Source organism: Mus caroli, unplaced genomic scaffold, assembly GCF_978045245.1.
Source record: "Mus caroli unplaced genomic scaffold, Mus_caroli_1 scaffold_8, whole genome shotgun sequence".
NCBI classification, from domain to species: Eukaryota; Metazoa; Chordata; class Mammalia; order Rodentia; family Muridae; genus Mus; species Mus caroli.
The window spans coordinates 45,027,552-45,051,006 of NW_028227263.1; the positions used below are offsets into that span (position 1 = coordinate 45,027,552).

The 23,455-nt window shown below is 50.5% G+C and overlaps 1 protein-coding gene across 2 annotated transcripts in view; it reads right to left on the bottom strand.

Annotated features, from left to right (window-relative positions):
- Window positions 1-23,455, bottom strand: part of Arap1 (ArfGAP with RhoGAP domain, ankyrin repeat and PH domain 1) — a 64,871-nt gene that overhangs the window by 36,333 nt on the left and 5,083 nt on the right. For both annotated transcript variants that reach the window (XM_021168915.3, XM_021168919.3), the window contains exons 2-3: window positions 9,400-9,477; window positions 2,674-3,219 (exon numbers count right to left, since the gene is read on the bottom strand). In XM_021168915.3, the coding sequence (XP_021024574.1) occupies window positions 2,674-3,182 (509 nt within the window). In that variant the 5' untranslated portion in view covers window positions 3,183-3,219; window positions 9,400-9,477. The remainder of the gene's footprint in view (window positions 1-2,673; window positions 3,220-9,399; window positions 9,478-23,455) is intronic.

Below are 23,455 nucleotides of genomic sequence, written 5' to 3' on the forward strand. Positions count from 1 at the left end.
GAGAACTTGCCTAGCATAGGCATAGCCCTGAGTTTGATCCTAAAGCACAGAAAAACAAACAAACAAACAAAAACCAAAGGAAAAAAAACATGAAGAATGCACAGAGATTTCTTGCAAGTATTACACCATTTTATAGTCCTCCCAACCCCATGACTAGTGAAGAACCAGATGTCTTAGGGGCCTTGACTCCCCATATCCTGGCCAAGTACCTGCATTCAGACTGTGAGAGTGGAGCCTTGTATCCTGGGACTCAGGGCTTCGGATAAGATTTTTATTTACCCTAAGAGTTTCCTGAATAAGTACAAGTGTCAGGAGACCCACAGAGGACCCAGATAAGCTAGAGAGGGCATCAGGTCCTGAGGGCAGAGGCCAGAGGGCATCTGGTCCTGGGGGACAGAGGGCAGAGGGCAGAGGGCAGAAGACAGATGGTGGAAACCCCATTCTTGTTTTCTTTTCCTGATTTGCTTATAGACCTTGGTCTATAGTCTAAAATCTTATCTCAGCTGAATTCTTCCCATTGTCTTCTTCTAAAGGCCTCTCCCTTCCTAAAACATCGCTGGAGGGTTACCCTGGTGAAGTGGAAACTTAATGGTTTCTTTGGAAAGTCAGTTGTGTCAGATGGTGTTTTGCTGGGGCAAACACGTGAAAGAGTGTTTTTCCTGAGGCAGACACAGGTAAAAAGACGTTCTGTTAAAGCAAGAACGTGAAACGGTGTATGATGAAGGAATTCTTCAATAACCACACACGTGCATTCATCCACCTTACATCGCATTGTTGGACTCTGTTTGTCATGATTCCATAGAGAGACACACACCAAAAAATGAGGTTCCTGCGGCTTCTTGCCACTTCCACAGACTCAGGACAATTGACAGAGTGATGTCAGCAGATTCAGACTCCCGTGAAGTTTTGCTAAGACAGACTCACACGCTGAGACAAGACACACGCTGAGATAAGACCCGTGGAAGATGCATGACTTTTGTGGGGAATATAAAAAGGACCCAATGGACAAAGACAGGGGCTTCTTGATCTCTGCTTCACTGAGAAAGGCACAGCCAAGAATTTCTCCTGGCCGGGCAATGGTGGCGCACGCCTTTAATCCCAGCACTTTGGAGGCAGAGGCAGGCGGATTTCTGAGTTCAAGGCCAGCCTGGTCTACAGAGTGAGTTCCAGGACAGCCAGGGCTACATAGAGAAACCCTGTCTCGAAAAAAAACAAAAAACAAAAAACAACAACAAAAAAAAACAATTAAATTAAATTAAAAAAAAAAAAAAAAGAATTTCCCCTGGTGTCTCTGATGGTCCTGGTTCCTCCTGCTGACTCATGCCAATTCAGCTGAGACCTGGCTATCACTGCTAGGTCCTGCCACCGCTACCAATTTGTGTTTACTAGCCTGACATTACCAACTAGACTGCTAGTATACTCGTAAAATGTTCAGGAGTCAATCGAGCTGCCACTGATGATCTCTGTGACCTGAACTACTGGTATCCTAACAACACAGATGAGATTTGCTCCAAAAAGACTTTCTAAACAGGTCCACTGCTCCCATATATTAATAATCTTTCTTTTCTATTAACTCTGGTGGATGGTGGGCTTGAAAGGAGGTTAAAACATTTAAAATTAAGGTAAAAAAAAATCAAAACCTACACCCTGGGTTAGGAGCAGGAAGGCGAAAAGGGATGTGGGATGGTAAATCCAGGGTATCCTGAATTCCAGCAACTCTGAATCTGTGCGCTCTCTCTCTCTCTCTCTCTCTCTCTCTCTCTCTCTCTCTCTCTCTCTCTCTCTCCTCTGCACGCAGGAGAATGGCCACTAGAGGGTACAATAGCACTAAGAACCATGAATCTATACTGTGGTAACAGGGTCCCGAGGATCTAGGGAAAAAAAACATCTTGTGCTTTCTTCCATCAATTACATCTTATAATTTCAGACCTGGCTTGGGCTAGAAGATCCCCTGACTCAATGCTCCCCCCTCGATGGACAAAACCTCACAGGCTTTCTCCGCAAGAGTGCTCCCTGCCCCCACCTCCCATCACTCCCACACGCCTGCATGGATCCAGCTAGTCCTTCCCTCCATGCCCCAAGCCTCAGATTCCCAGCCTGAAATCAGAACACAATCCCCACCTTCCACAGAAGGCTTGCTGCAGACATCAATGAAATTCACCAACACTGTCCAGCAGTGACAAGGACAAGAGACCTCTGACAGCACATCCCTTCAAAACTCCAACGGAGCCTGCCTTTAAATGCTTCTCTGGCTGGCACCAGAGCAAACAGCCGAGAGCGGGGAGGAATGAGTAGTGGAGTGTCCATAGAAAGTGGGAAAAGCTCGGGGAAGCTAGAAGGAGACTAGCTGGAGAGAGGAGAAGGAATTCTGAAGAGGACCGAGAGTAAGCAGGTTAAGCAGGCTGCCGCTCAGACAGGTCCTGCGATTTGGGTCCCCCCTATTGCTGGGATAGACACTCGGGACCATGGTGGCTCCCCTGCTCTTTCTACACATATCAAGGTATCCTTAAGTCCTGGCTATCCTCCTGTCTGCCCCTTACCCAACTCTGCCCTGGCCTGGCCCTGCTCTCTTCTCTCTAAACCTGTGATCCCACCAGCAGTCAGGGTCATTCCTCCAACCCTGGTTCCTCTACATTCTAGGTCCTTCCACCCACCAGCCGTGATGTCACTCACCTGGCCTGTGGGTAGGGGGGTCCGGTTCGAGGAGGGACAGGAGGAACGCTGGGTTCTACCAAGTGTCTCTTGGCAGGCAGTGGGGGCAGCACAGGATCTAGGGCGGCTGTGGATGGCGGAGTGAAGCAGGCAGGTGGTAGGCAGCTCCTGCGGGGTGGGATAGGTGGAGCAGCAGGCAGACCCTCATCCTCTCCAGCTGTGGGAGGCGGCTCAGATGGAGTGACGGGCACAGGCGGTGAACGGAAGATGTGTCGCTTCATCGGCACGGGCCGTGGGGCAGGGCGAGGCAGAGGGACCGGGGGTGCATGGGCGCGGTGAAGACCAGCCAGGATGCGGCGGCGGTGGCCGGGGAGGTGCATGCCCATGTCCAGCAGGCCAGCATCGCTGAGGCCTTGGCACTCGGTGGCCCACACCAGTCCATGCTGCTCAAAGAGTGCCGTGTACTGCTCCAGGTGAAGTGCGCGCAGCCACTCAGCTACAGACAGTGCAGCATCGTGACCTTCTGCCATGGCTTCTGGCAGCAGAGGCCCAGGGCTAGGCTCAGACCTGGAACAGAAGGTCACAGGTGAGAGGCGCAGCAATCCACGGAACATGGCCAGCAGTGTCCCTCTGTGAGCTTCCACACTATGCTGGTTCGAATCCTGAATGTCATGATTTCAAAGGCAGAATTCCAACAGAACAAAATCTAAAGCCTAAATCCCAGAGACTACAATCCTGAAAGACAAAAGCCTTGAAAGCTGAAAACTGAAATACCCAGACCTGCTCATGCCATGAATTCAAAGTCTATTCACTCGCTGTTAGTGGCTTTCATGTTTTGACACTGGATTTTGCTATGTGCCTCTTTGGCTCTGGTCTTGAACTAGCCCTAAACTTACTACGTAGCCCAGGCTAGCCTGAACTTACATCAGTCCTCCTCCCTCAGGTTCCTGAGCACTGAGATGATAGGTGTGTGCCACAATGCCCAACTCCAGTTCTATTCTTTTTTTTTTTTTTTTTTTTTTTTTGGTTTTTCGAGACAGGGTTTCTCTGTGTAGTCCTGGCTGTCCTGGAACTCACTCTGTAGACCAGGCTGGCCTCGAACTTAGAAATCCGCCTGCCTCTGCCTCCCAAGTGCTGGGATTAAAGGCGTGTGCCACCACCGCCCGGCTCCAGTTCTATTCTTGTAGATCTACACTGTGCCCACATACCAGGCAAAGCTGAGCTGCCAGGCCTGACGAAATAACCCTGGTCTCCCTGCTCTGTGAGTCCCTGTGTTTGTTGCATCTACTCAAGGTTTCTTCACATATCTCCTCCTCTACAGCCATCACACCCCCTACCTACAGGCTCAGCTACTGCCATGAGAAATGGCATGATTGGTACTAGGCAAGACACCCCGTACTCACTCTTCTCTGCAAGACGCAGGCCAGGGCCTAATCCCTGTGAGGCACCTATCCCCAGGTGAGGGCCAGGTTTGGAGGCTCAGTGAGCACATGTGGGATGGAAGGCCACACTGCTGGCCTCCATGTCCCTTAAGTGGAGTGCCCCGGGAGGTTGGGGGGGAAGGCCCCTCGGAAAGGAGCCACTGAAGGTTCCAGGCCACACAACCTCTGAATCCTGGCCTTCTGTGCAATCCCCTCCCCTACCACCAAGACAGAGTTAAAAAAAAACAAGCAAACAAACAAACAACCACATTAATTTGTTCATCCATTCATTCATTGACTCAGTCATCAAAGCAGCCTGGCACTGGACAGTGGGAACTCATCCTCACACCAGGCACTGGACAGTGAGAACTCTCCCTCACACCAGGCACTGGGAAGTGGGAACTCTCCCTCACGCCAGGCTCTGGACAGTGGGAACTCACCCTCACACCAGGCACTGGACAGTGGGAACTCACCCTCACACCAGGCACTGGACAGTGGGAACTCTCCCTCACACCAGGCACTGGACAGTGGGAACTCTCCCTCACACCAGGCACTGAGCAGTGGGAACTCTCCCTCACACCAGGCACTGAGCAGTGGGAACTCTCCCTCACACCAGGCACTGAGCAGTGGGAACTCTCCCTCACACCAGGCACTGAACAGTGGGAACTCACCCTCACACCAGGCACTGAGCAGTGGGAATTCACCCTCACACCAGGCACTGGACAGTGGGAACTCTCCCTCACACCAGACACTGAGCAGTGGGAACTCTCCCTCACACCAGGCACTGAGCAGTGGGAACTCTCCCTCACACCAGGCACTGAGCAGTGGGAACTCTCCCTCACACCAGGCACTGAGCAGTGGGAACTCTCCCTCACACCAGGCACTGAGCAGTGGGAATTCACCCTCACACCAGGCACTGGACAGTGGGAACTCTCCCTCACACCAGACACTGAGCAGTGGGAACTCTCCCTCACACCAGGCACTGAGCAGTGGGAACTCTCCCTCACACCAGGCACTGAGCAGTGGGAACTCTCCCTCACACCAGGCACTGAGCAGTGGGAACTCTCCCTCACACCAGGCACTGAGCAGTGGGAATTCACCCTCACACCAGGCACTGGACAGTGGGAACTCTCCCTCACACCAGACACTGAGCAGTGGGAACTCTCCCTCACACCAGGCACTGGACAGTGGGAACTCTCCCTCACACCAGGCACTGAGCAGTGGGAACTCTCCCTCACACCAGGCACTGAGCAGTGGGAACTCACCCTCATATCAAGAACTTGAGAGCCTCTTTCTGCTGAGAGTCCAAGGAAGACAGGAAGAGGCAACTAAGAGATCCAAAGAGCGAAGGCTCTTGGTCATGCCCACAGCACTGAGGAGGTGATGGTAACGTTCAGCACTGAGCTAACTTAACAGACTTAAACAAACCTCATATAACGTCAAACTACTAGAAAAGTCCAATTGCAGGGGCGTGGAGATATGGCTTAGAGGTCAGGAGCACTCACTGCTCCTCCAGAGGACCAGCAACCATGTTGGATGGCTTACAACCACCTGTAACTTTAGTCCCCCAGGGATCCAGTGCCCTCTTCTGGCCTCTGAAGGAACCTGCATACATGTGGCACACATACCAACAAGCAGGAACACACACATATGCACATAATTCAAAATAAAATCTGAAAAACATTCCCATTACAGTGAGGAACAAGACAGTGATTTTGCCGTTGGGTTTATTGTCCAGATTGCTCTGAAAGTTCTAGGCAACCACAGATAAGCAAGTGGTTGCAAATATAAATCAGGACAGATAAACCATCCACAGTTGCCCATAAGAGTTTTGAGATGGGAGCCCAAGCTCCTTCTCTGAGAAACTTATGAGCACAAATAGAAGAGTTTGGTATGATCGCTGAGTTCAAAGTTAACACAACAGATGGCAGCATTTCTGTGCCGTAACCAGGTGGGAACCAGGATGAAAGACCCAACTCAACAAGAGTCTCACAAAATACAAAATACCAAGAGAGGCGACACAGCTCTGTCCCAGTGCGCTTGATGGGCTGATTCCCAGCAAGGGGAAGAAAGTGAAGGACAGAAGGGAACAGGAAGAGTTAAAAATGTTCTCACACAGGAGAAGAAGGCAGTCAGAGAAACTACCTGAATAAAAAGTCTGAGGACTTAAAAGGGGGGCTGTATATGGGGCTGAAAAGCTTGTTTGGTGGATAAGAGCACTGGGTGCTCCTCCAAGGGACCCAAGTTTGATTCCCTAGCACCCATATGGTAGCTCACAGTAGTCAGTAACTCCAGTCCCTAGTCATCCAACACCCTTTTCTGGCCCCTAAGCACCAGGCACACATGACAGGCAGTCTAATATGCAAACAAAACACACACAAATAAGATGACCCGGACAAACAGGATAGGTGTCATCACATAAGTATGAATTGATTCTCTCGTCTCCAACTCCCCTGGTAGCTGAGGATGATGTTGATCTTCAAAGCCTTCCTCCTCCACCTCGCAGTCACTGGCATGTGCCACCACACCCTGCTATGCATCGCTGAGTATTGACCCTAGAGCTTTCTGTTCCTTAACAGGGCACTCTACCAATTCAGCCACGTCCCTGTCACTCCCTACATTTTCCCCCAGACAGTCCTTGTCATTAAATGTCATGTGACACAGCACATAAAAATTAAGCTACTCTGCATGGTAGAACCCACTATAAACAAAGTGGGAGGTACAAAACCACCTAGGAGGTGTTCCCTGGCCCCTTATTTCCCAAAGGCTGAGAAGCACCTAGAAACAGGACATTAGCTGGGCTTGGGAGAGCCGACCTGTAATCCCAGCGCTCAGGAGGCTGAAGGAAGACAGTATTCATTTAAAGCCTACCTGGGCTACTTGAAACTCTATTACAAATGAAAAGGAGAGAGGAGGGGGCCGGGAGAGGGGGATGGTGGGGAGGGGGGAGAGAATAGGAACCCAAGTGGGTAAGGGAGCACACAAGAGTGAGCACATTGTAATTTGTCAACTCCACACAAGCTAGAGTTACTGGGAAGAGGAAATGCTAATTGAGAAATCGCCTCCATCAGACTGGCCTGTGGGCGAGTCTGTGGGACAGACACCTTCTTGACTAATGATTGATGTGCAAGGACCCAGACCACTGAGAGCCTTGCAACTCCAAAGCAGGTGGTCCTGGCTTCTATAAGGAAGCAGGCTGAGCAAGCCATGAGAAGCAAGCCAGCAGGCAGCACACCTCCCTGGCCTCTGCTTCAGTTCCTGCTTCCAGGTTTCTGCCTTGAGTTCCTGCCCTGACTTCCCTTCACGATGTAGGCTGTTTGATGAAACAAGTCCTTTCTTCCCCAAGTTGTTCTAGGTCATGGTGTTTATTACAGCAACAGACACACGGAACTAATGGAGAGAGAATGGTGTGGGGCAGTGGGGAATAAACTGAACAGAGAAGTTCAGAAGAAGAAACACACACACACACATCCTTTAAACACAGGACAGGGCACTCAACAGCACACAAAGGTAAAACTCTGACTTCCACCCAGCATGCTACCAACACAAAGAGCCTGAATATACACAGCACGGGGTAGGTACAGCCTCCCTGACTGGCAGGGGTGCCTCCAGGAAGGGCAATATCATAGCCACTAGAAGAGCCCCTCTGCTGCTGCCTTTTGACCTAGTCACCCTGGGTTAAAACACAAATAAAGGTGTTTCTCCTGCAGTGTTACTGGCACCCATCCAAAGCAGCACATATGGAAGTTTATCAGCGACCAAACTGTGTGTTTTATAGAAGATGGAAATAACCAAAATGCCCATCAGTCAGGAAATGGATGACTAAATTAGGGGGTAATCATGCAATAAAATACCAAGTGGCTAGGAAAATGAGGAAGATCCTTTTACACTGGCATGAATGAACTCCCTGTTGTGTGACCAAGAGCCAGAGCAGGGTTGTTACATTCTGCCTTGTACATACAAGAAGAGCCAACCACAGTAACCACAAACTGAGTGTCAGGATAAGCGTGTCCACGTGTCTCCAGAGACAGGAGGCAAGGTCACACCAAGGAACTCTGCTTAAAGGAAGGAAGTTAAGAGCTGAGAGGTGCTGAGGGGACAGGGACAGAAACACAGATGACCTTTTGAGGGAAGAGAACACAAGAATATCTTACTGTTTGAAAAATTAACTAAACATAGGATCTTGCATTGCTTGGGCCCCTCTCTGAGTCCTAGAATGGCCTTGAACACAAAAACTTCAGCTTCCCTGGATTAAACTACCTTGGTGTGGAGGAAGATGGCTCCTTCTATATTCTGCCACCTAGTGTTCAATTATGTGAGTTTTAAAAGTCACATAATTTAACAGTCACAAATACACTCAGTGTTCTTGGGGACAGCGGCCCTCAATCACATAATAGCAGGAAGAAGATCTTCCACGGTTGAACTAGAACCTGAAAGCAATATCCAAACTGAAAACCTGAAACTGGGCAAGGCCCTAAGGTTTATATAAACTGATGTTAAAGATGTACGCTTGAGCATAAAAAGCAAGGTGCAGAACATCACTGTATAAACATCTGAGCTAAAGCAAAACAAACAACAACAAACCACAGCACACACATCTGGGAAGATGCATAGGAAGCTACATTTGGGCCAGGTGGTGGCAGCAGCACATGACTTTAATCCCAGCACTCAGAAGGCAGGGGCCAGCTTGGTCTACAGAGTGAGTTCGAAGACTGCCAGGGCTACACAGAGAAAGCCTGTTTCAGAAAAACAAAAACAAACAAACAAAAGCTATGTTTGGGGAGAAATAGCAGCTGAGGAGACAGGATCCTTTTAGGTCCTTCTTTTTTGATTTTGTGCCACAAGACCCCAAAATGAATTCAATTTTAAGAGAACGTGGTGCTCAGTGGGTAAAGGTGATGACCTGAGTTCAATCCCTAGGGCGGAAGCAGGGAACACTCCTTCAGATTCCTACAAGGTGTCCTCTGACTTCCATATGCATGCTAGGGCACCAGAGAGCACAGGAAACACACACACACACACACAAACACACACATACACATACACACACACACATACAAACAAAATAAATGTTGAAAAGGGGGAGGGCTATGATCATCAAGAGCGCTTGGGAATGAGAAAGAAACCACAACTTAGCAAGCAAGGAGGAGACACCAATCAGTCAGCCTGGGACCCTGCCCTCTCCTCCCAGAGCCCCTCGGGGAGGCCTTACCAGGTTTTCAGGCCTCATCTTCTGCCTACAACATCAGCTCCCCAAACAGAATATAAAAGCCCGAGTCTCAGTCTCCATGAAACTCCCACCTCAGGATCCCAGCTCCTCACTTACCTGCCACCAAGGACACCTGGTCCTCCACGGAGGCTGTTCCTAGTCCCAAGGGCTCCTCATGATGCTCTGAGGTGGGAGCTGCAGGGACAGAGATGGGGGAGAAAATCCATGAGACAAGCAATGCTAGGAGGAGAGAGAAAGGGAAAGGGGGATGAAGTGGGGCAAACCAGAGAGAGCAGGCAGAGAGAAGGCTCCAGAGCACCAGGATGCTGGCCATGGAGTAAGACCAGAAAAACTCCTTCCAGGAGAAGGGATGGGAGGTTGGGATGGGGCGGTCCCTTTAAGAGGTGAGACATGCAGTTACTAACAGGCTCAGGGCTCCTGGCTCCCTGGTTGGGACCCCAGCGGTGGACTGCCTACACAGGAGTCTGGCAAAGAGACTGCATCAGGGAGGGAGGCAAGAGGGTAGGATGCTTTCCTGACAGGAGAGCTGGGGACACAGGAACACAAGACCATACTAATCTGGAGGCCATGGAGCAGGCTGAGATAAAGTGTGGCAAACTGGGGCAAGGACATGAGAGGGGTGGAGGAGAATGAGCCAATAGGGGGTTTCCAGAGGAAGAGAGAACAGGCTAGCTGACAGACCCATGCTCCTGCCACTCACAAGGACCGGGCTCTGTGAGGTGGGGGGTCGTGAGCACAGTAGAATGGACAGACCCCTCCCTGGGGCAAAACCAGGGCAGAAGTGTCCTAGTAACTGCTGGGCCCTGCACAATGGCTTTGGAGGCACTCATGACCATTTATTTATGGTAAGTAGATGCTACAACAGTCACTGCTTAGAACAGGGTTAAAACAGGGACATGGTGGTGTCCAGGCGGTGGTGGCACGAGCCTTTAATCTAAGCACTTGGGAGGCAGAGACAGGCGGATTTATGAGTTCAAGACCAGCCTGGTCTACAAAGTGAGTTCCAGGACAGCCAGGACTATACGGAGAGACCCTGTCTCAGAAAACAAAACAAAACAAACAAACAAACAAAAAAACCAGGGACATGGAACGAGGTGTGGTGGTACACATCTGGTTCCCACTACTTAGGAGGCTTAGGCAGGAGAACTGTTATGAAGAAGGGGCCACCCTGGACAACAAAACAAGTACCAGGCTAGCCTAGACTACATAGTTAAACCCTGTCTCCAAAAAAAAAAATAAAAAAATAAAAAATCAAACAAAATAACACCTCCCACAAAAACAAAACAAAATGGTGCTTTATGTGTATGTGGGTGTCTGTGGATATCTGTGCTAGTACCAGGGCCTGTGAGGGATCTGGTGCAAATGTGTGCAGGGGTGTGTAGACCAGAGGTCAATCTCCAGTGTCATTCCTCATGACATAGCTACCTCATTTTTAAATCTCTGACTGGGACATGGAGCTCACTAACTAGGCTATGTCGGCTGGCCAGGACCCCAGGGAATCCTGTACTGTGTCCCCCAAGAGTACAGCACAATGCTCAGCTTCTTAGATGAAGGGATAGATACGAGGTCCCCATCCTTATGTGGCACTTTACAGACAGCACTGGCCCCAGGGATGTGATTTTAAAGTGAGAATTTTTAAAAGAAATTTTGAAGATTTTATTTATTTTATGTGCATAGGTATTTTGCATGCATGTATGTCCTGAGACTGGAGTTGCAGACAGTTGTGAGTCACTGTGTGGGTGCTGGGAATCAAATCTGGGTTCTTTGGAAGAGCAGTCAGTGCTCTTAACCCCTGAGTCATCTCCCCAGCCTCTAAAACACATGGTAAGTAACTGGCACCGTGGAGAAAGTGTTGGCCCGAATGGCGGATGAATTAAATGGCTGCTTTAAAAAGACAAAGTGGGGCCGGGCGTGGTGGCGCACGCCTTTAATCCCAGCACTCGGGAGGCAGAGGCAGGCGGATTTCTGAGTTCGAGGCCAGCCTGGTCTACAAAGTGAGTGCCAGGACAGTCAGGGCTACACAGAGAAACCCTGTCTCGAAAACCCAAAAAAAAAAAAAAAAAAAAAAAAAAGACAAAGTGGCTCACATCTTTAATCCCAGCGCTAGGGAGGCAGGGGCAGGAGGATCTCTGAGTTTGAGGCCAGCCTGGTCTACAGAGTGAGTTCCAGGACAGCCAGGGCTACACAGAGAAACCTTGTCTTGGGGAGAAAAAAAACAAACACCATGCATTCCACCCACTGAAATTCACTTATCCTCGCCACGATCTGTGAAGTACAAAGAGCAGTCTAGAGAGTTTAAGATAAAGAGACTGGAGTAGAGGGAAGTTGAGTGACTTATCTAAGTCATTCGGCTAAGAAGAAGCAGTCTTAACACATCTAGCCCTGCCCTGCCCAATAGGTAGCTGGCACAGCCATATATGCTGAACACTTGAAACATGGTCTCCAAAATGAGGAACACTGACTCTTGAAGAGAGTGAAAGAAAAAAGAATGCAAACTATCTCGCTGTCTTGCTATTGACTGCATGATGAGTAATAATATTGGGGATATTTAGGTTAAAATACTATAAAGCAATGTGAAGTTAGGAACGGTCGTGCACACCTATAAACCTAGCACTTGGGAGGTAGAGGCAGAAGGATCACGAATTCACCTGCTTTGGGTACACAGTGAGCTTAAAGCCAGCCTGGGCGACAGAACATCCTGACTCTAGTAACAATGATGGTGATGAGAATATTTAACAATTTAAAAGCCGGGGCTGGAGAGATGACTCAGCGGTAAAGAGCACTGGCGGCTCTTACAGAGAACCTAGGTTCCTGTCCAATACCCAAATGATAGCTCACCACCACCTGTCCCCACACGGCGTCCAGGGAACTCAATGCTTCTCCCGATCTCCTCAGGCACCAGGCACACATGTAGTACACGTACATACACGCAGGCAACACACTCACACTCAAAAAGTCAACATTAAAATCATAAATAAAAATGTCAAAACTCATTACGCTTGTTTGTTTTGTTCTGTCTGGGTTCAAACCCTGGGCCTTGCCCAGGCTAGGCAAGGCCTCTGCCACTGAAGCTCCTGAGAGCTGGGATGACAGAGTGTGCTAATATGCCTACTTTTGCACTCATGTGTGTGTGTGTGTGTGTGTGTGTGTGTGTGATGTTGTGAGTGCATGAACACGTGCGAGCAGTGCATATACATGCCATGATACATGTGTTGAGATCAGAGAGCGACCCTGGGCACATGTCCCTTACCTATCCTATCCCCTTGAGACATCGTCTCTCACTGCTCACCACTGTGCAGCTGGCAGCTTAGCCCAACTTCTTCTCACTCTCCACAAACTTCTGGAACCTCTTACCTTCTAGAGCGACACAGACACACACACACACACACACACCACTGCATCTAGGCTTGATTTTGTTTTGTTTTTATGCTATGTGTGTGCACCAGAGGACAACTTTCTCCTTCTGCCATGTGCACCCTGAATTCAGGCCGTCTGACTAGAGGGCAGGAGCCTGTACTCACTGAGCTGCCTCCCCAGCTTTTTACCTGGGTTCCGCAGATCTGGATTCAGGTCATCAGGCCAGCGTTCTAACCATTGAGCCATCTTCCCAGCCTGCTCTTGCACTGTCTATTGGGCAAGCCAGCTCTCCTTAGTCACACTGTTTGCTGCCTCTCACACGAGCAAGAGCCAAGTATAAAGGACTGCCTGCTGAGCCCAGGCAGCTGACTGGGGAACGGGGATCATCCCAACCCTCACTGCTGGACAGGCTGGGGCTGGGAAACAGGAACACACTGCTCTCCCTGAGAAGAGCCTGGCCTCTCTCAAGTTCCTATTCCTGCACTAAAGGTCACTGGACAAGGTCAGAGACCTGGGGATTGGGTGCTAAGAGCCTTGGGGACAATGCTACTGAAGGAGCTGGAAGCACAACTCAGAAGCCTCCAGGAACATCAAACTGGACACTACCACCCAGAAACCACAGCCTGGAGCCTGCACCAATCTAGGTCAGAGTGGCTTCCCAGAGGTGACTGTCCCTGACAGAAGTCTGTGGTCATTCCTGCAAAGGCCAGAGAGTACCGGGAACACTATTCTGTCTTTATTGAAAACCACGGGAATTTGACATGGGCTTTCACTCTTTAAATGGCAGCAAGGTATCACACACCGCAGTGCTGGACCTCTTCAGCACCCGGGATCTGCTCTCACTCTCTGGGAGGCAGACACCCAGCTGAGGAAGTAGCCATCTAACAACACTACAGCCGGACTGAGGGGTACACCCCAACACCCACCCCGCTCTTCCTTCAGTGTTGCTCAGCCAGACCCACTAGCTGCCACAACTGCTCGGGCTCCCTGTGCGCCCCCCCCCCCCCCGGGCTCCTCAGCCTGTCATTTGCTGTAGTCAGGGCCTGCCTCTTATGGATGAAGAAATAAATACCACAGAGAGGAAGTGACTTGCCCAAATGCTCAATGACATACCCCAAGCCCCGGCCCCATCCACAACTCCAGTGTCATTTCCTATATCAGCACAAGCCAGACATAGGGAAGCCCCCAAAAGAGTTAGCTGACAACGAGTATATCAACCATCCTGGTCCCACTCTGAGCCACCTTCTCCAGAAAGTCCTCCAAGACTGCCCCTTGGCCTCCATGTTTCTGCCTGCTCTCTTTGGTCGCTCTGTCTGTGAGGATCCACTTGTATCCTGCCTTCAGCATCTTCTGTGATGACCTGAGTCTGCCTCATTTTCCAACCCCACCACCCAGAGTGGAACTCAGGGCATCCAGTCCCACTTTAGAAGGAAGTCATGTGAAATTTCTAATCCTTGTCAGCCAGTCTTTGTTCAGGTCTAGCTTGATTCCCTGTTGCTGGAGCCAAAGCTTTCACCCTTTTAATGACCTTATCAGCCCTGTCCCAAGGCAGAATTCGAATCCACCACCCATTTCTGGCCCTGCTCAACATTTCCTGCATGGTATGCTTACTACTACTGACCAGTGACACAAGTGTCACCAACCCAGCAAGGGAGTCACAGCCCCAACGCCACTATCGGCTCAGCGCCTCCCAGATTCCCATCTATGTCCCTTTAGCTCTTACAATGATCCCAAGATCTGGGGACATACCCAATGTCACATGGGTAAGGTAGACACTCACCAAGTCCCCTGCTGAAGCCCCGAGTCTTTGGAGAATGGGCTGCCTCCCTGGGCCTGACGGGTGGAGACAGGAACTGAATGTACAAGGCTCGGGATCACTCAGCACACAGCAAAGGATCAAGGTCGCTGGGGATGAGACAGTCCAGCGGGGAAGGCAGGCAGGCCACCCCGGAGGTTTGGGCAGCAGCTTGCAAGGTCACTTGTGAGCCTGCTAGCCCTGAGGGTGTGCCTCTCTGGAGGCCTCCCCTTGTCTTCTTTGCATTCAGTGACTCAGAGCAATCTTAAAGGTCCTGGCTCCTCCCACTCCAGCTCTGGAGCCCCGTGGCCAGGTGGTCTCCCTTGCTGTATTCCCTTTACAGGACTCTGCTCCAAGTTCTAGGAGAGACCCAGTCCTGGAGAGAGAGGAAGGGGAAGACAGCCCCAGGCCTACCTGTGGCCTTCGCTCTCCTTTCCTTGGCTTCTTACATAGTCCCACCCCTGCCCCAGGACTGCAGGTTTCCCAAGCCAGGCAGCTGGACAGAGACTCCAATGTGTAGTCCTCAGTAAACCCCTCAGCTCCACAAGAACCACAACCACACACCTACCTGGATCTACAAAACCACACACCACAGCACCACACAAGCACGCCTGAACTGCTTCCCAAACTTGCAAGGCCTCAGGCCTTCTCCTCACTAGCAGCTGCTGGGCAGAGCTGCCTTTCAGCCACCAGAACCCATGTTCCTATCCACAACTCAAAACACACGGAACTGTCCCAGAGCCCCCCCCCCCCACTCCCCAGGCAATTGCCCAAGAGTCCCACACAACTTCCCTAAAACCCCTGACATGCCCAGCACACACCCCACATATGCCTGGGCCAAGTAACCAGGGAATACCTGTGGCAGGGCCACCCTCCTAGGCTCCCGCGGCTCTCATGCGTGTCCACAGGACTCTGTGAGCCTCCGCTAGCAGGCAAGAAGCCTTGGAGATACTTCCCGTAGCTATGAGGAACTAGGTGGGGGGCTGGGCTCCCAGCTCAGAGGGTGCAGAAGTGACCCCCGACTCTGCCAAGCTAACTCCCTCTGAGCCAAGGCAGCAAGGGCAAAGGGGTGGGGCACAGCATAGTGGCCCCCTAGACCAAAAAGTTACTTCCTGCCTCTTAGGGACTGGAGGCTGTGGCATGCAGGTCTCATAAAGGGTCTACTAGGCTTCCTGCTCTACTCCCAGCTATGTCTGCCCTATTGACTCTCCCTGGCTCCCAGTGCATTCTCTTTATCCCATCTGGAGTGGGGCCTGTTTTCTGGGGGGTCGTGAGTATGGCTGTGCCTCCCAGGTCTACATGAATAAAAACAGACCGAAGCTTGGCCCCCATCCTCACCAGGGATGCGAGGCCAGCCTAACTCCACCTGGCTCTCCTGCCTGCCTGAAACCCTATGTATAACCATCCCACCTTAGGCCACATTTTTCCCCTCCACAAAGTGGAGGTCTCTGCCCACAGAACCGGGAACTCAGATGACAGTGACACGTCACCTCATGCATAGCATAAGCCAGACTTTCATCTTCTGCTCACTCCTCCTCAGTTCAGGCAGTCACTTCCTGTCCCCAGTCCTAAGGCCATGACTGGTCCTGACTGGACTTGGTATCTGGGCTTATAGCCAGGTCCCAGTACCTAATGTTCTCAGGTTTCTGTCCCCAATGAGTCTGTCACCCCAGCTCCAGTGATGTTCTCTAATGGGCTTTGTTCCAGACACCTGCACTACATGGAACTTACCCCCCCCCCCGCACCCCACACCACCACCTCCACACACACACCAGCCTATAATTCAGGTATCCCACTCCATCCTACATAGAACTCCTCACTGCTCCCCAACGCTCCCCACTCTAAATTAACTGCTGTCCCTAATCCAGGTGGGGCCCTTAAACAAATCAGAAAAAGGTACCTCTTCCCCCAGAACCCCACAACAGGATGCAGCTCAGCCAACAGAGGACAGGCTGGGGAATCAATCCTGCCTCTCCTGGCTTTCACCACAACCCTCCATCCGGAATCCTAGACAGCACACAGCATGGGCATCCATACATAGAGGAACTGGCAAAAGGCTAACAACCTTTTTCTTTTCTTTCTGGTTTTTCAAGAAAGGGTTTCTCTGTGTAGCCTTGGCTGTCCTAGGCCTTTCTCTGTAGACCAGACTGGCTTCAAACTCAGAGATCCACTTGCCTCTGCCTCCTGAGTGCTGGGATTAAAGGCATGTGCCACCACTACCTGGCTTGAACAAGATTTTTACAGCATCGCCCTAATAAAATGCTAACCCACAGTTTTATTAATAAACAGGAGATGCTAATGACAAAAGGATAGCTGACAGTCCCTGGTCACAATTTCAGGCCTAACTCTTAACTCCTATCCCCATGTTTTGTGTATGTGCACATTTGTGTACTGCTGGGATTTGAACCTAGGAACTCCCACATACTAGGCAAACGCTCTACCACTGAGCCACACAGCTACATCTTGAGAGGCTTTCTATAAATCTCATGTCTGTGTTGTTTAAAGTTTTAAATAGTGTTATCACTTCTACTATTAAAATGGAGACAGGGGATGAGCTTAGAGGCAGAACACGGCCTGGAACATTGAGGCCTTTGGTTCGAGCCACATTAGGCAAGAGGAAGATGACTTTTGTTTTGTTTTGTTTTGTTTTGTTTTGAGACAGAGTCTCGTGTATCCCAAGCTGGCCTCAAACTCACTATGTTGCCTTGAACTTCAAATCCTGTCTCCACCACCTGAGTGTTGTATCACAACCATATACCATGATGCTCAGTTTACAGGGAGCTGAAGCATGCTAGGCAAGCATCCCACCAAGAAAATTACATCCCAACCATGATGTATTTTAAATCACTAGAATTGAGTTCAGGGATAGGCATGGTGGCCGAGTATTCTGTAAACTGAATCAGGAGAATAAAGAGTTAAGAGGCCAGCCTGAGCTAGAGTCCAGTCTCAGCTACCTTGTCTCAAAAACAGGCAAAGAAGGTAAGAGCACTGACTGCTCTTCCGAAGGTCCTGAGTTCAAATCCCAGCAACCACATGGTGACTCACAACCACCCGTAATGAGATCTGACACCCTCTTCTGGTATGTCTGAAGTCAGTTACAGTGTAATTATGTATAATAATAAATAAATCTTTAAAAAAAAAACAGGCAAAGAAAGAGGGCTGGGAAGATAGATGGCTCAGTGGATAAAGCACTTATTACATAAGTGTAAGACCTGAGTTCAAATCCCCAAACCCATGTAAAGCTAAGTGTAGCAGTAGCATTAGCATGCACCTATAATCCCAGCAAGGCTCCAGCAAGATGGGAAGCAAAGACAGGAAAAAGAGAAGCTAGCCTGGGGTATGCAGTGGTGAACAACAAAAAGAGGGGATGACACTCAGGTTGTCTCTGAACCTTCACGTAATGCTGTACACACCCACAGGCACACGGACACACACACAGAACTTCAACGAGGGGATGGCACTTGGGGTTGTCTCTGAACCTCCACATAATACTGTACCCACATTCACTCTCTCTCTCTCTCTCTCTCTCTCTCACACACACACACACACACACACACACACACACACACAACTTCAAAAATAATATTTTTAAAGTAAAAACCAATGGGTCGGCAAGATGGCTCAGCAGGTAAAGGTGCTTCCCACACAAAGCCTGGTGACACAAGTTTCACCCCTGGGATGCATGCAAAGGAGAAAAGAGGGAATGGATTCTGTGACGCTGCCCTCTGACTTCCACATGCATCCTGCAGTGTGTGCCTCCCATGTGTCATGCATGTACACACAACATAATACGAAAGAAATAGATTTAAACTAAAACACAAAACGAGAGTCAAGGCAGCTTGTTCTCAGAACCAAACACAAGGTAGCCTCATCCTTGCGATTTTAAATATAACACAGACTTGGCTTGTGTTGTTTGAATTTTTGCTGTTACCTTTTTACTTATTATTTTATTTTATGAGCATTAATTGGTGCTTTGCCTGCATGCATGTCTGTGTGAGGGTGTTGGATCTCTTAGAACTGAAGTTACAGACAGTTGTGAGCTGCCGTTGTGGATACTGATAATTGAGCTGGGGTCCTCTGGAAGAGTAGCCAATGGTCTTAACCATTTCTCCAGCCCCTGAGTTGAGACAGGTCTTCCTATGTAAAACAACCCTGGCTGGCCTGGAATTCGATGTTTGCCAGGCTGATCTCAAACTTATAACAATTCTCCTGCCTTTGCTTCCTGAGTATTGGAATTACAGAAGTGAGCCACCACACCCAGCAATATATATAGATTACTAGCGGAACTATTATGTATGAAATTGCTACTGTCCTGGGCCATCTGGTCTAGAGGAGACTCACAGCCCCTCCCACTCCATCCTGAACAGTGAGGCTGGGCCTGCTAACTCTCCACAAGGAAGCACAGAGCCCTGTTAGTAAAAGCCAGACTCAGGGACCCTTGCTTTGTCCCCAGGACAGCATGTGACCCATCACAGCCTCAAACCTCATCCAGGGTCCCCTGATACCCAGGCACCACCCTAGATGGAGGTCACACGGGGAGAAGGTGTGACTGTCTTTAGTCCCTCACTTGTAAATCAAGAAAGCTGAAAGTCAAAGGGCTGGTTTTAGGCCATGTGACAAAGTGCTACAAACTGTTCCTCTCATAGCCCAACTTGAAGCCCTCAATGGGCCCACACCTGCCCCGCCCCTGCCATTCCTTACAGGTGTACCTCCAACTCATGTTCCCCTCAATATTTTCCCAGACCTTTCTGTTTTTGCTAGAGATGGAACCCAGCCCCTGACACCCCACCACACACACACACACACACACACACACACACACACACACACACTAGCCAAGGCCTGCCAGAGCCTCAGCCTCAGCCCTTGGCTGGACTCCCTGTCCCTTGCCTTTCCCTCCCCTGCAGATATCAGGCAGGGATGGTCCCCTAACTGCCTCTGCACAGCCATGGTCCCAAGCCCTGCCTCCTGCTCCAGCTCTCTCCATTAGTGTACACTTTAGTGGCCCTGGTGCCACATTGGACAGCTGAGCATTGGCTTAGGCCCCTGCCCATGTTGTAGCAGTGCCTTCCTGGGAACTTAGACTTCCTGCCCCTACAAGGGCATACACTGCCCAAGGTGCCACAGCATGGTTCCAGGAAGATCCTCCTGTGGTCGATGCACCCTCCACTCAGGGGACTGAGAGACTAAATAGGGTAGAAACAGGAAGCTGCTGACCACAGGAGGGAGAGAGGGCACAGGGCTGACCACAGGATCACAGGCAGCAGGAAGGGACAGACCAGGGTCACCAGAGGGCTGCAGGACCCTCACCATGTACTGGTTGTGGGAAAGGTGGGGGGTAGATCTGGGCAACCATGAGGAAGGGACTCTGGCTTTCTGTACTCAGAACTAGTGCCCCAGGAAATAGACACAAAACCTGCCACTTCCTTAGAAGTCCCCCGGGATGGAGAGGACTTGCTGGCTGCTGCCGGCCTGGGAAAGTGAAAGCTGCCATGCTGAAGAGGGTCAGCAGCATGTGTGGAGGGGGTGGGGTGCGTAGCCTATCCCGTAGAGAGCACTCAAAGACTGAACTTACAGAGTCCACACTGTCCAACAAGAACCCCACCACCGCTCTGCATGCCCTACCCACAACCCTCGCATCCTAGAGAGCAGGTGGTATAACCAGCGTTACAGATGACTAAAATGAGCCTCAGGAAGATGAAGTAGCTCATTCAAGGGGACCCAAAAGCCGGGATATAAGCCTAAGAAACCCTCCGTCCACTCTAATTTCCTCAGACAGGAGAACGAATGTGGAGATGAGCAGGTCCAAGGAGGGCACAGGAAGGAAAGAGAGAAAGAGGGTGAGTGCGGGCTACACAAGGCCTAGACCCTTGGACACAAGGTACTCGTCCAAGGCAGGGCAGTGTGACACACGCCCTTGCTTCCCGCACTCTGGAGGCAGAGGCAGGCGGATCTGAGTCAGGCCAGCCTGGTCTACAGAGTGAGTTCCAGGACAGCCAGGAATTCTACACAGAGAAACCCTAACCCTGTCTCGAAAAATTAATTAATTAACTAATTAATTAATTTTTAAAAAGACACTCATCCATACTGTCCGGACAATGGTGACAGCCAGCCAGAAAGGACACAGAACACTCAATGACAGAGGGGTTCCTACTGCTGCAAGACTTGAAGATTCACTTGTGTTTTCCTTTTTTGGTGTGTATTTATATGTGTGTGTGTGTGTGTGTGTGTACGCATGCAGAGGCCAGGGAGTTATGCCAGATATCTTTCTCAATCATCCTCCACCTTAGTTTTTGAGCCAGGATCTCTCATTGAACCTGAAGCTCACCAGTTTGGCTAGACTAAATGCACTGAACTCCAGGGGGCCGCTTGTCTCTGTCCTCCCGGTGCTGGGGTTACAGCACTGTGCCCAGCTCCTTACCTGGGTGTTGGAGATCTGAACTCAGGTCTGTACGAAAGCGCACCAAGGCCCTTTCCCCTCGCACTTCTGCTCTAGCCCCCCAGGGAATCCTCAGCTACACTGACGTGTTCTTGCTTTCTGGGCTATGAATTTTTTCATTGTCTTTCTTTGTGGGGGGCACAAAGGGAGGAGGTTTTGGGGGTGGTTTGGGGGTTATTGTTTTGTTTTTGTTCCAGTGTTTGCTGTTTATCCTGGGCTGGTCCAGAACTGACAACAACCACTTTCCCTCAGCCTCCAGAATGCAGACACACCACACACAGCCAGCAGTGGGTCAGCGTGGGCAGGACAGGATCTACAGATGGCTACACTGAGCACAGCAGTCACCCGGTGAGGCGACAGAGTTGGGCAAGGCACCTGTGAAGTTCAAGGCAGAAGTCTAGGAATCTCTCAGACATAAGGTTCCGGGGTCTCCTGGAATCCTCTGTAGCTGTCTTCCCAAGTGAGGCTGGCCCAGCCACTTCCAGCTGGGTAGCTCAATATATACTTCTGGGGAGTCCACACAGAGGAGAAATGCTGGCAGACAGGTCCCTGGAGCAGCTGACACCTGGCTCCCAGGAATCTGAGCCCAGCCACCCATCTCACAGCCCAGAGCACATGTCTCTCCCCTGCCTGCCTACCCTCCACTACTGTTCAGTGTCCAGGGAGTTCAGACACTGGCCCCATTTCCTTCACACCCATGCATTCTTCCAGGCCTGGGCTTGCACAATCCCCTCTGCCTGCATTATTTCTTCTCCACCCAGCCTTTCCAGCCTGCTCCACAGGACAGTCTCTGACTCCCAGGTCACAGTTGGATCACGTGCTTCCTCTCAACCTGACCCACACAAGGCCAGGGTCTGATTCCCCTGTGTCTCAAAGGTAGCACATAGTAAACAGCTGATAACTGGGTGGGCATTTCCTGGTTGACACACGAAGCAGGAACTGCAGGTCAGCGAGCGGCTTTCCCGGCATGGGGACTTTTTATTCTACTGCACCTGACACAATTCCGCCTCCTTCCCTGACTTACCAGCACTACCCGAGCCCCCCCCCCCCACCCGCTCCTAACACACCAGGCAGTGCCTCATCCAACTCTTCCCATTTCCAGAAGAGAAGTGAGTCTCAGAGAGAGCAAGAGCTTAACCAGGGCCACCTTTGGTGTGGGTCTTCATCTTCCATCTTGCTTGAGAAAGGGTCTCTGGTTGCTCTCTGCCGCACAGAGCAGGCTAGCCGGCCCCCAGCTTCTGGAGTCCTCCGTCTCTGCCTCCCATCTTTCCGTGGGAGTGCAGGAATTACAGATGGTTGTGCTTCTGTCATAGGTTCTGGTCCCTTCACTTGCATGGCAAGTGTTTTATCCCCTGATCCATTTCCTCATCCCAGCCTTAAACTTCTGAATCTCCTGCCTCCATCTCCCAAGTGCTGGGATTACAGAAATACTGTCAGACCCAGTTTTCGCTATCCTGGAGGTTGAACCTAGTGGGTGCTGGATCAACCCTAGTCCAAAATGTGGGTTTTACTTTTCATTTTATTCTATATTATAAGTGTTTTGCTTGTATGTATGTCTCTGTATGTATGTGTGCCTAGTGCCCTTGGTGGCTGGAAGAAGGCATTAGATCCCCTGGAACTGTTAGAGACAGTTGTGAGCTGCCATTTGAGTGCTGGAAACTGGACCTAAGTCTTCTGGAAAAGCACCCTGTGCTCTAAGCCACTGAGCCATCTCTCCAGATCTGAAATGTGGGTTTTCAGGCCACAAGCATTATAAGCAGGGAAGTGTCCTGGTCAGGGCCCTGGATGTTCAGACTCCCTAGGCTGAGTAAGTCATTTCCTTCCTTCCTTCCTCTCTCTCTCTCTCTCTCTCTCTTTCTTGGTTTTTCAAGACAGAGTTTCTCTGTGTAGCCCTATCTGTTGTGGAACTCACTCGGTAGACCAGGCTGGCTTTGAACTCAGAAATCCGCCTGCCTCTGCCTCCCAAGTGCTAGGAATAAAGGCGTGTGCCACCACGCCCAGCTGAGTCATCTTTAGGGCAGAGGAAGAGGTAGCAGGTGTTGGAGGCACACACAGCCCATGCTGATGGGCTAATTAGCTAATACTCTGGCACCTCTTCCCCAAGCAAGAGGGACCTGCCCTCTGGGAAAGTATCTGTACCAGGTTCTGCCCTTCAGGGAGTGGGTTCCCCTTTCTCCCGGTCAGGTCTGGGGTCTTGGGGGGTGAGGATCACTGCATCTTAGTTACAAAACTACACACAGCCCACTGAAGGTCCTCATTAAGGAGCCTGTGAGCTGACACTCAGGGGTTTGAACCAAGCTCACACACCATGGGTACAGAGAGGGCTCCACCTGCCCCAAGTCCTGGGATGTCAAATGCTGAATCCAATGACAGGGACTCTCCACAGAGGGAATGACATAGGAAAGGACTGGCAGATGTACCCCAACCTGTATAAAGGAGCCTCCCAGCCAGGGAGCCTTCTGGGAAGCATCACACATAGTGTAAGGAACAGGTCTCCTTCTACAGAGCTGATGTAGAAAACAAAAACAAAAACAAACAAACAAACAACCCTAAAGGCACTG